The following is a 13,402-nucleotide window of genomic DNA, read 5'->3' as shown; positions in this document are numbered from 1 at the left end:
GCATGATTTCTTTCATGAGTATCAGCATAGCTGTCAATTTTTCATCACATAAAAACTCTTAAGCACTTCCAGTTTGTGAGAAAGACCAGCAAATTCTTTGCAGAAGCTTATGAGTGAGGGACTCAGATGCTTATTTCTTGTTAGTAGATGTCCAGTAGAAAGAGCAATAGAAATGTTCCATTTAGTCTGATGAAACTCTTCATCATAAGAAAAGAAGCACAGATACAGAAGAGTCATTATAACTGTGTCTCTAATGCATAAACATATTTTTGTTTATATAGATTTACTAGAAAATACAGCACACATGCATACATTCTTCAAGCATAGGAGCATATCAGACTGCCACTGGAAATCCCTAAATCTGAGGACAAAGTGTGTGAGGAGGGAAAGTTTGGCATATATTTCAACTGTTGAATGTTGCCTTTGATACCCAATCTGTCGTGAAAGTAGAACCTACTTCCAAAGTAATTATTTGACTATTGAAAAAGTTAATTTTATTCTTGGTGGTCTCACTTCATCAGTGCTATGGATCAAAAACATTACTGGACAAATGTTACTAAGGCGATGCCGTTTAGCTTTCCAAACAGGAAACTGAAAAACTGAAAAAATGCATTATCAGAAATTAAATGGCATGGACTATACACATAGCAAAAGACTGTCAACCAAGATCCCAATGCACTGCTAGAAAAATGCTCCTAGAACCAAGGCCAAACTCCATGCCTAAAAATCCCCTGATTTAAGCATTTATAATTCCCTGATTTAAGCATTTATTCACTGATGCAGAAGGTCTTGGGTTCAGTCAATAGGTGCTGCAAAAGAGAAGGTAAATCAGCAGCATGTGGTTGGTGGAGTAGTGAGGAAGGTGGTTAATGTAACTAAATAGGGTACTTACAGGGAATTAAGGCTAATTTAATATTGAAAAGGGCATTGTAGACAAAAGGCATTATGCAAATAACTTTCATGCAGTCTCTGTTTCTGAGTATTTAACTGAGGTGGAGGAAAAACAAACAAGGCAAGGAAAATAGTCGTGGATTTCTGGTAGAAGGGACTTCTTCAATGACTGATGAGTTTGCTCATGTTGCTGCTGTTTATTCTGATCCCTGCCTTCTGAAATGTACTTGTGTGAGATGCATACTCAACACAAATGCTGCCTGTGTACTGTCTGCACTAATTGGATTGGATTTATGGCCCACTTCTCATAAAGTGCCCCAAGCAGCCATTGCTGCTGTTCTATAAAAGAACAGAGAGGAAATCCCTTTCGAAGCAGCTTCCGTTGGGCAGGATTTTTTTTTGTGGTATAAGGGAGGTAGGATGCATTTAGAGTGCTCTATAAAGAGTTTTATTGAATTGTGACCCATTAACCTGGTTTTAATTAAAGCTCCTTTTCAAACCATTGAGCTATGGAGGTCTAATTTTTCCACTGTGGCACACACCAATAAGTATGTGATTTGCTTGTTTGAGGACAAATTATGCCATGGTATTCATGGATGAACAGTCCTGGTGCTCAGGCTTTCCTCCAGTGTGTTGTCTGGCATTACAGCAGTTACACCCCATGTGGCAGCCAGTGAGCCTCAGTCTTGTGAATTCATCTATCTAAGCACCACTTAGAGCCACCAGAGAGTCCAAATGTCTTTCAAGGAGGAAAGTGGTACAAGTACATTTGCCTCAGGGCTGATTGGGGTTAAATCTCAAAGTTTTGGCTGCTAAACTGTAATCCTGTTGATAAGAGTGCTGGAAAAGTATTGCTTGAGCCCCCTTATGCCTTTCTTTTGTAGAATATCCTTGAATAGGTCAGGCCAAGCCCTCAGTGCCTGCACCAATCATCTCTCATTGTAACTTGTTTGAGGCTGATGCCCAACTTCTATAATGGCAGCAAAATTTCCCAGAAGTAGGTTGCATGATTCTTGAAATACAGACTTCAGGAGCTACCCCAAATCTTATGAACCTAACAGATATATTGATAATTAAGAATTCCTCTGCAGAGATCAAGTTTTGACTGACTCTAGCAAAATTCACTTGTAGGAAAATTATACTGAAATACTCACTTTAACAACTTTAACAAATTTTAACAAAACAATTCATTTTACAATGTCTGCCCTATCTCGTTATACCTCCCTGCCTTTCTCCATATGTTTTACAAAGGGGACTTTGCTTGTTGCAATAAACTATAGGGGGGGAGACATAAGTGAGAATCACATTCTGTATACATTTGGAGAATCCAGGCACAGGGCTTTGGTAGTGACAACTTGAATCATATGCTGTTATGGTCACATTTAGCATCCACATAAGACAAGGCTACCCTTACCGGAGAAATGTGAGAATTAATATAAATTTCCAACTGCTCAGTCATGGCTACCAAGTCCAAACAGAATTCTTACACATCGCTTCTAGAGGTTGGTGCTGAGGCCCCACCTGCATCTCAGTTCTATAAATGCAGAGATACTACTGCCTCTTCCTGATTGTATAAATTACTTTTAGTCCAAATACAGTATTTCTCAGGAGGGATACTCTTAGTTGGTCTTAAGGGTTCTCACAGGGAAGGAAAGGCTGTCTAAAGTACATAAGAGCATTGTGTTAAAATCTAGTAACTTTGATTAGTGTCAGGAATTCTATAAGAATTTAGTGCATATTCTGCAGTACTAGTGTGATATGCTTTCAGCAAGCCAGCGTCTAGGGGTATTTTCTAACCCAGATGCAAAATCTAGGCAGTCCTTAAGGGCAACAGATTGTATAGTTTGTATAGCTAGTTATGTCAGGGCTGTGAAGGCATATATGAATGGCAGTTGTTAAATCCAAAGTAACCTGATAACCCATGAATCCAAGAACTGCACACCCTAAGGCTGTGTGCAAGAATGAGCAAGGGAAGCAAAGCCTCATAATTGACAGATGTTCACACTCCATGTCTCAGGGTTTACTAACCCTCATTATGTTCAGTCATGTATAGATTCAGCATCAATCAGTTTCCTGGAACTAGTCCTCAATTGTGCAGGGTATAAAAGAAATATCTAATCCAGGTTTTGTTGAAAAAGAGATAGAGAGCTGAGTGCCATCACTATATTTACCATCTTTTCATTCCAGATCCAACAGAATCTTACCCAGTGGGCCACTGGAAGAATAGGGGAAGAGGAAGAGGACGTTCTGAATGAACAGTAGTTGCACATTGCTCTCTTCTAGGTCCTCTCTGCAAGGAATGTGTGGAATCACTGAGTGCCAGAAATGCCTGCTTGAACTTGTGATCAGGTTACTAAGGCATGAATAACATATGTCAAAGGCCATTGAAATATCTTTGAGAGTTAGTGTAGTGTTTACAAGCATGAGGTATGAGCTGGAAGTCCCAGTGCAAATCTCAGCTCAGCCACTAAGTCACTAGGAGGGCTTAAGCAAGTTGCTGTCCTTATAGCAACTGCTCTCAGTTTACTATAAGGAGTAAATAACACTAACCTACCTTATGGCTTGGGTGTAAAGATTATTGAGATAATGTATGTGAAGTAATTTTCATTCTTAGAAAAAGCTCTGTGTATTACCAATTAACACAGCACATTAGCATTGGTTAATGTTGTAATTCAAGATACCAGTTTCAGTGTTATTTCCAAGTGGGTATTTACTCATAGCCACATATGACATTTTGTGCGAGGTTGATAATCAGAGGGCACCATTTCCATAGATTCAGGAAACTTCAGTCTATGGAAAGAAACTGAAGATTTAGATATGTTAGGCACATATGCCCCTCCTAAAGGAAGGCATTTAGGGAATGGACCCTGGCTCAGTAACAGAGCATCTAGGTGGCATACAGAAGTTCCTAGATTCAATCCTTAGCATCTCCAGTTAAAAGGCTCAGGTAATAAGTGATGAGAAAGACCTCCAACTGAGACCTTGGAGAGCCATATCTGGTCAGAGCAGACAATACTGAATCAGGCCCTTGGTCTACCAAGGTCAGTTTGTTAACAGGAAACAAACCCACAACATATCAAACCAAGGTTATGCCAGTTATCATTTGGGAAAGACCCTTTGTTGCCAAGAAAGCCATGAAGACCTGAGCCAGTCTGTTAAAGTTGCCCAGGACAATAACTAGGCAGGTCTGTAATGAAGTGGGCAGTATAACAGAAGAATTCCTAATCTATTCCAGGCTATGAACAGCAGTGACACATTTTCCATTGCATAAGTTTAGTAACATGCCTTTGATAGGTAAAAATTACTATATGGAAAGTTATTTGATATGGGTTTTTTACTGTTAAATAGCATCCAGGGGTCCAGATTTTGCCCTCTTAAAGCATCTGAACATTGCAGTTGGTCAAGCTCACTTCCTACAGGCAGCTTTCAAGTTTGCTGCTAGTGATTGAATGGTTGGATTTTAGGGTCAGCCTTTTTGCTTTTTAAATGTGGGTATTGTAGCGGCAAGTAAACTCCTACAAAACTGAGAAGATGTCAGCAATGGGGGAAGTCGGTTTTCTTCAACTGATGTAAAAAACAGTTGCATTGTTTTCCCCACTAGCTCTTTTCCTGTTTTCCAAAACAGCTGAAAAAACAACCTTTGTCCATCTACAATAAGAAGGGAGATTATGGCATGAGGATTGTCTGTCCCAGACATTTGGCACAATCAGAGGAAAGATTTGTTTTGCTTACCAGTGAGTTTATTACCGTATGAATCTAATTTAACATTCTAAGATAATCATATCCCTGTTGAAAGACACTGAATTAGCAATGTACTTTCTTTTCACTTTTCTATTATACTCGTCTATGCAAACTAGATAAGTGTAGAGTTTTGCTTGAAATTAAGCATTGGTCAAATTAACTCAGGTCCTGTATGGCACTCTGAGCAATTTACTTTGGAAAACAGCTTGTAAATGATGATAGAAATGTTAATTTTGATGGGGAAATTGCTGTAGTGAATTAATCATCTTCAGGATAGGGTATCTTGGATTGTTTGATAAGTAGGCTTTCAGATTTACTTTACTTTTACTTTACTTTTCATTAATTCTTGTTCTGATGTGTGTGTACCCTTCCACTGAGCGAGTGTGTCAGTGTGGTTCTGGTCAAATAGACACCTTTCAGCAGTCTCAATTCAGCTGTGACCTGCTCAATGTGGCAAGAGATAGATGGATAAAACATTTTATCTGGGACCTAAAAGATAGATAGATAGATAGATAGATAGATAGATAGATAGATAGATAGATAGATAGATAGATAGATAGATAGATAGATAGATAGATAGATAGATCTTTTAGTCTTAATCTTAGAAAAGGACTAAAACTAGTTTACTTTCTGACACATCAGGATTTTAACATAAATAGGCCATATGTGCTACTACTGTACTCAGGCTAGTGTGGGCTATTCAGGCTGTTTATTATTATCTGATTCTACCATTTCCTTGCTAGGCAGGCAGAGAAATCCTGAAAGGGGGGGGGTATTGAAAGGCTAGTAGAGGCAACATGATCCCAGTGCCAGCGTAGATGCCACTTGCAGCATGAAAATGGGCATCTAAACCGGCAGCGGGCCACTTAGCTGACACCGGGGAGCGGCATGGCAGTGCTGTGCTCAAGTGCCAGAGCAGCCACTGAGCTTCTATCATATCTTAGCATGGCTTTACTAGTGACACATTAGTCAAGCAAAACATTGACATTGGTTACTCAGCCTGCGTTCTTTGGCTGTACTTGCTGTGTTATATGTTTGTATTTTACTTTTCTGCTTCAGTAGTAAGGGAAGATTAGTAACGGCCAATAAATACTATATAAAATCAGAACAAGAGGTTGTTTGTAAGGGTGCCTACCGACAGGCATACCTTTAAATAGGACTCTGCTAACCAAGGGTGGGGAGGTGTACATGTAGATGCCTTGCTTTGATGAGGGCTTCCCCAGACCCCAATCCTTATTTTGGAATCTTAATATATACACATGCACTATGGAGTTATCGTAGGAAAGAAGGGGGAAATTCTAGATTAACACCAACAATTTTATTAGCTAGCAGAGGAGGCAAAGAAAGATGATAAAAGAGGTCATTTTTAAAAAGCAATTTAAACTATAATTCCTAATCTAAGTATCCAGATGTGGCTGGTACAGTAGAGCCCATCCATGTGTGGTTGCATGTATAGCAAGGAAGAGAGTGGAGAGGAGTGTAGATGAATAAAATAGTTAAACAAAGCCTCTTATGATTTTGGGAACCCGGGTTTGTAAAATGCCTCTCAGTTACAAGATGTTATTAGGGTAGCAAGTGTAAAGCCTTTGGATTCGCTGCCATAAGGTAAGTTTCTGGTGAGCAAGAACACAGAGATCACTGAGGAAGGAGCTGTGTGTAAATAACAAAGAAGACTTGCTTATTTGTAGGTTGTTTTTAAAGAACAGACCACAACACAGGTCTGCAGATGGTCAGAAGAGAAACCTGACTGAGGCACCTAAGTTTAAGCTAGTTATGGCTTCAGAGTGTGGTTTGAATTCTCCTCAATGCATCCAAGTACAAAGAGGTTTTCACTGACTAGGTTGGATCTTTTCAGACACACAGGAGTCCACCCACACCAGCCTACCCTTTCCCGAGAATCAGATTAAATGGTACAATGTCTGCTCATCACCAGAGACATGCCGAACAACCAGTTACTCCGTCCTCTCCGAGAGGTAGAGCTAAACCACTCTGCCATGCTTCCAGGCAGAGCTACCCTTCAAACAGTTCTCTTGCTGTGGCAGACTAAAAGTATCACTGCCCTCTCGCTGAGGCAGATCTGAAATCCCCCATATTGTGCTTCCGTCCAGCTTTCCATTCCCCCTCTAAAAAATGATTGGATGCTGGAGCAGCACTCCCATAGGCTCAGGAATAAAACAGCTGAGTAATTTTTGCCTTCGGGGGCAGGTCAGCCGCCGGTCCCTCATGCTTTCTTTTGATACTTAAGCAATGATCATCCTGTTAGTCTGGATTTAAGGTGTTCTCATGGAGTCACAAGACAAGCTTTTAGGCAGAGGGGTTACGCAGTTTTACTGGTTGCGTCATCACGTGACAGAATTTTGTTTGATTTTATTTCCTCCAAGAGTTCATAAATGTTTCATGGCCTGATCAAGATGGAATCTTGTAGCCTCAAGGTCTTGACTAAATGATGCTTGTTATGGCGGAAGGGGTTTTAGACAAGGGAAACACTTTCAATTATATTCAGGGTTAAAGATTTTTTAGTTAGAAGACTGCATCTTTAAAAATCAGGCCATTACCTGGAATGGTAGTAATAAAGTCACAGTTCTCACTTACATCTGAACTGTGTTATTGAATGAGCAACAAGAAATGGCACAATTCAAAGCTGAGAAGAGTTACAAGCTGGAGAACTTTAATCCTTAAACAGAAGAGTGGCCTTGGCAGTGGCCGTTTGAAGATCATATGGATATTTTTCCAGTGTACAAGTAGATGCATACATAAAAATGAAGAAAGAAGTCTGGTATATATTCTGGGCATTGGCAAAATGGGTATGACATCACTGTAATTGAAACAGAGCTCTGAAAAGAACCAGAATATGCTTTGGATCAGCAGCCTTGTTAAATGGTGCCCTTAGGGCTACAAAGTTGGAAATACCGCTGTGAAAACCACAGACTGGGAAATTGCTTTCCAGTTCCTTTCCCTTTTTTCCCTGAGGCAGAGATGAATGAGGAAATCTGCTTCAAATTTGGGTTGCAGACATGTTTTGCAGGAGTGGCAGCAGTGAACCTTCAGAGTACCAACAACTACCAGTGTCCATTCTAGAGTTTCCATGTGTAAATCATAATATGGGGTGGGGGGCACAAATTCCAGGCAGAATTTTCTCATATTGGCCGTACAGTTTTGTGCCTTGAGTGCTTTTAAGAAAGCAAAACACTAAAATACTAAAACTTCTATGTTGGGTCTCATTTCTGTGCCACAGTCCATCTTCTCCCCTGAATGTGCAGGAATACACAGATCAATCAGTTGTGCATTCTCTGTTGCCTTTTGCAACATAGTGAATGGAAGGGCATAGTCAAATAACATGGAACTTTGGAAGAATTGAAGCAGTAGTTCAAAACCTAAAAAGCTAGGACACATTTATATACTGCTGCATTAGCATAAACCCTTTGAGGAGCTGCTGGAAGAAAGGATGCTGGATTTTGCTGTTTGCAGTTTGTGTTTCTCTGCAAACTGGAAGTGTAAGTAGCACACCATAGGAATGTGTTTGTCTTTTTTGTTTCTGCAGCTTCTGATAGCCAAGTCCCCGGTTGCTCCATTCACATCTTTCCTATACACGATTGAAAATTCTGGTTTGGTTCTTCAAGGTAAGAACATGAATTGAAAATTAACAATGTTTGCTTTCGAATCTCAGGTAGGCTGTTGTAACCCCAGCTTTTACTGAACGGTTTCAAAAGATAATGAAATTGAAGTGTTGTGTGCTGAGTTCAGAAAATGCCTGAAGTCTTGTTCTTGTCTCACCTGCAAAGCAGGTATATTCCCCATTGAAAGAGGTTTATGTCTTTTTCTTTAAAATTGAGATGTGACTTGCACAGGTCCTTATTATTGCTCCACCTCCATATGGTCATCCAACAGCCAGCACCATGTTTTGTTAAATTGACCTCAGTAAGCTCTTAACTGTATTAGATTAGCCAGTTAAAAGATACCTTTAGAATGTGTATATTATTAACACTCTTGAACATGGCTTCTCCTCAGGACTTAAGCCTATTGTGATTCTTGACATTAAAAAATATCTGGCTCACTATTGTTCTGGCATCAGCAACTGTGAAATGCTCTAAACTATGTATATGGCTGCATCAAACATGGTAAACTCATGAACTCAGAATTATGGTGGAATCTGTGTGTTGTCTGAATGGATTAAGAACATACACATTATGGGAGAAGACAGATTTAAGGAGATGTACTGATGCCTTTGTTTGACTGAGTCAGTGTTTGAAGGAACTCTTGAGATGGTTTTTCTGCACATTCCTTCTTCCTGCCTACACATTTGAATAATGTCTATGGTTCAGTTTGAATGTTGGAAATGTAATCTTTCTTATTTGGTTTATGAAACCTAGCCAACCTCTAGCTCTGTAGAGGTGAGAGTGGGCTCTTACAGTTGCTGGCCAGGACATAGACCTTGTTTGAAGGTTACTTCCTGCCTCTCCTCTATTTAAAGTGACATCTTGAGCAGGTCTTGGACATGTGCACTTCCCCTACAATATGTAGGAAGTTGTACCCAAACCAGAAGATCCTGCATCTTTTTGAGTGCAGCATCTCCCTGATCACTGAATCCAAAGCTCTATCCAAGAGCAGACTGAATATCCAGGAAGTTGTTGTGCTTCCAGAAAAGTAGGATGTTCAGGCATATTTCCACATAGTGAAATGGGCAGAGAGTCCCTAGGGGGTTAATGTTTGCTGCTGCAGACTAACTAAAAGACTGTGTATTTGCATGTTAGTGGTGCAGGTGCTGTGCTGTTTTTGATTCTTTGATAATGTGAGTACTCACCTATTATTGTTTTAGATTATATTGACTAACAATGAATGTTGCTAATGATGAGAGGAGTAGAGGATGGTTAGAGAGGAAGTATGGCAGCCTGAAGCCTGTCTCTGGTCTCAACCTAAGAACATGAGCCCAATAGTCCTCTAACGGCTGGCCAGATGTCCCAGAAGACCCACAGCAGGGGCACAGAGACCCTGCTACAACTGACATTCAAAGGTTTGATGCCTCCAAACACGGAGGTCCTATTTAGCCATCTTGGCTAATAGCTGTTGATATTCATACCCTCTGGTGCATTGGTCTAAACCCATTTTAAAGCCATCTAAGCTAATGGCAATCTCTGTATCCCAGTGCAGCAAGTTGCACAAGTTAGTTATGTGTTGTATGAAGAAGGACTTCCTTTTGTCTGCCTTGCTGCATGTAGAGATGAGTGGGAAAGAAGTAAAGCCCAAACAGGACCACAGCTGGTTATTTTCCACCGGCAAAACGGTGGCCACAAGGCACCTAAAGGGGTGAACATTCTTTCTAAAGAGATGTTGAGAATTGTCAGGTAAAGGATGGTTATCTGTGCTGGTGACAGAAGAACGTTTTAGTGCTAATGAATGGGCTCAGTTCCACGAACTGACTGCAGAGGCAACATTTCCATTCATTCTTTATTGTGTGCAGCAGTCAGTGTCAGGAGGAGAGCACATTCAAAGTATGTGACAAGGGAACAAGTGGATGAGTGTGGGAACTGGTGAGGAACAACAGCTGTCTGAAAAATGAGGCTTAGGGGGAGAGGGAAGTGGGAAATCCCATCACAACTCTGTTAACCAGTAGGCCATTAATAAACTGATATTAGAAAACATACCTGAAGCCTCTTTTATTGTGGAGGGCAGGAAGGAAGCAAAAAAACATAGTAAAAAGTTTGATTTAGCCGCTCTGCAGGCCTTTCCCCTGGCCATCTCTAGGGGATTAGGAGGTGGGAGCAGAGCTAAAACTGCAAGAAGCTCTCGTCTTTTGTTCCGTGGGCCTGGTGATTAATAAAACGGCAGGAGAGGATGGCTAGTTAGGGATTTCACAGACTACTATTTGATGCAGTTTAAGGAGCTCCTTCGCTATTGTTACAGTTAAAATGAAAAGCGGAACTGTTCTCCATTTGCAAAAGTCTCCAGCGTCCTAGGGAAAAGAGGGCTGTGAGTGAAAAAGCTATTAACATGGTAATGCCACCTCATTCGGAGGAGTGCATCAAAATCCCCTTTGTTGATGTAAATTGCTGCTCTATTGCCTGGTCTCTTTGGATCTCATGGTCTCCGTACAAGCACAGAAAATTGTTTAGTGAGACTCGGGTGGAGGGAAAACCACACCTCTTATATCATTTTAGGAGATCGCCAAGCCTCCCAAGAGCACTGCAGTGGGAGACTTCTGTTGCCTTTGTAAATGTGAACTGTTTGGTGATGAAAAGAATTCAATTATTCAGTGGCTCTTTTATTACTGCTTTCACTCTTGAGAAATACTGGCTCAACAATTTGGAGACAAGGATGGCTAGTCAAAGGGCTGAGTTAGATTTTGAACCATGTTTCAAGTATACATTGTGCGTATGCAAGCCCCAGTGAGTCTTCTGCAAAGTCCCTAATGCATGAGAAAACTGGGTCTACAGTTCTAATACTGTAAGTATTGTAATTTATACAAAGTGACAAAAAGCCAGGATTAGCACATTGCTGACTATATTTATGGATCTCGGTTTTGATACCTGAGCTCTGCAGAGTGTTCCAACTGCTGGTTAAATTGTGTTTTTATTCACGTCAAGAGAATGTGTTTTGAAAATACAGACACAGCTCCATATTTATACCTACCCCCTCCCAGGAATTCCAGTTTTAAATGGCTAAATGTACATTTATAAAGATGGTCTTTCTACCAGGAACATGGATTTCACTTGAGATGGGATAATCTATTTGGGGTATAGCTTGGTTTCTTGTTACCTTGTCTAGCTGTAATTACTCTTCATTCACTACTCACATGCTTATCCTGTTGGTGTATGAGTCAGAACTGGGTCACTTTCACCCCCATGTTACTATATCCTGTAAATAGAGGGAAAAGGAAGAAATGTGTTTGTGTCAGGAAAAGTTGTAGATATGACTCAACTTGCAATAGGTGGAAGAGGGAGTTCAGGAGTTATTTTCATAAACACCTTTGTATCTGCCTTAAGTAGTACAGCCAAGTAGCACAGCCAAGTAGCTGAAATTAACCGAATAACTGTTTTTATCATATAAATGATTGAAAACGCAGTGTTTATGAAATCATGTATTAGCTGGCTTTTGCTGATGAAAATGAAATCAGAGTGAGGAATTTATTCAGTTGTGGCAGATTATGTGGGGACATGGAAGTTACATGAGCCATGGCATGAACGGTTTTACTTACCAATGACCTCAAATGTGGTAAACCAAGTATGCAGCTATTATAATTTCTTGCTGTGGTTCTCAAACCTTTTACCTTCAGATAAAATAAACCATGGCAGTGTCTGCCAAGGAATCCTGTACATGTTCAGGAATCACTGCATGTTGCAGGGGGGGGGGATGTTCTAAGATGCATATGAGACAGTGGGAGGTCCTGGCCAGGCTTCTGGGAAAATGGCTGATCTTCTAAATGACAAACCACAACTTATGAGATCTCCGGAGTTCCACAGTTCAGTTTGCATGCCACAGTTTTAACACAGGGAGAAAAAATATATATCTGTATAGGTTTATTATATTATATATCCATATAGATTTATTAAATTATATATCTGTATAGATTTATTATGTAATATATTTAGCACACTTTCCCAACACTTCCACAATCCTCCATCATCACTTCCTACGACTTTCTCTCAGGTTCGATTTATATCAAGTACGCTATAGAGCAGATATCTTCAAGTTGTTTAGACTTAGGACTCACCTTTAATGCCATTCTACAACATAGGGCCCACTTTTTTACTAGGTAAATAGGGCTTTCTCCTCTTTTTTCTTTCTATTTTCCTTTCCCCTCTTTTTTTTTCTTTCCCTCCTCTTCCTTTTTCTCTTCCTTTGAACAATGATTGCACTCTTGGGCATAACCCATCTTAGAACGGGGTGTGTCCCACATGTGGACCACAATCCATCTATTGAGGACTGATGCTAGACTGTCAGTGCTGGTGGCTTGGAAGAAGGCAGGTATGATAGCAACTCAGTAGAGATTAAAGCAAGTCTCCAAGCAGTCTGTGAGCAGCCCAGTCTGCATGGTTCAACAGTTTTCTCAAGTTAAGGAGCTTGGCTGTAAGCAGGTATAAAAAGCCAGGGGAGGTCCTTGTTGGCTTTTCAGCCTTTGTTATCCCTGTCAAGCTAAAGGCTGCAATATACTCTTTTGCCCATTGCAATAGAGGTACTTTTAGTACCTCGGAATACAGGTCAACAGTTCCTCCTTCCTCACAAGCTGTCCTGATGGTGGGTGAGGGAATGAGACACCTTATCCCTGCTTCAGCAGTGCCTGGTTTGAAAGCTGAGGCACTTCACTTTCAATGAAGTATGAGAAATATTTGAGCTCCTACTGCAGTTCTATTATCTGAGACCACCTCATTGTGAAAAGAATACCTTTTGTGATTGAATCCTTTAACATTCCTCACAACTCCAGACCATATTCACTGTTCCTTCATCATCACATAATGAGAACAGTAGCTGCGCTTCATTTCCCAAGTGTGAGGAAATGCAGCATCCTGATATGAAGAAAGGCTGTCTGAGTGCTGATTAGCAGTAACAATAGTGCAGATAGAACTGAACAAGGTCTTCCATTTTCCTTGTTTCCCTGAACAAAAAGAAGAGATGCTGCAAGACAACTGTACATGAATGAGCTTGAGAGTAAGTCATGGATCTTTGTAAAGCTGTGAGATGGCTATAGAACGAGAAAAGTTATACAAGCCAGTGAATTTAATTGTACCCCTACAATCTAGCCAAATTATAAATTAAATTAGTCAAAACAAATGCA

At 40.4% G+C, this 13,402-nt stretch overlaps 1 protein-coding gene across 1 annotated transcript in view; it reads left to right on the top strand.

Annotated features, from left to right (window-relative positions):
* Positions 1-13,402, top strand: part of RAD51B (RAD51 paralog B) — a 365,924-nt gene that overhangs the window by 195,315 nt on the left and 157,207 nt on the right. The window contains exon 9 of the mRNA XM_056850833.1: positions 8,174-8,252. Within this exon, the coding sequence (XP_056706811.1) occupies positions 8,174-8,252 (79 nt within the window). The remainder of the gene's footprint in view (positions 1-8,173; positions 8,253-13,402) is intronic.

Source organism: Euleptes europaea, chromosome 6 (assembly GCF_029931775.1).
Source record: "Euleptes europaea isolate rEulEur1 chromosome 6, rEulEur1.hap1, whole genome shotgun sequence".
Classification (NCBI taxonomy): domain Eukaryota; kingdom Metazoa; phylum Chordata; class Lepidosauria; order Squamata; family Sphaerodactylidae; genus Euleptes; species Euleptes europaea.
This window is presented reverse-complemented; position numbering and strand designations above follow the sequence as displayed.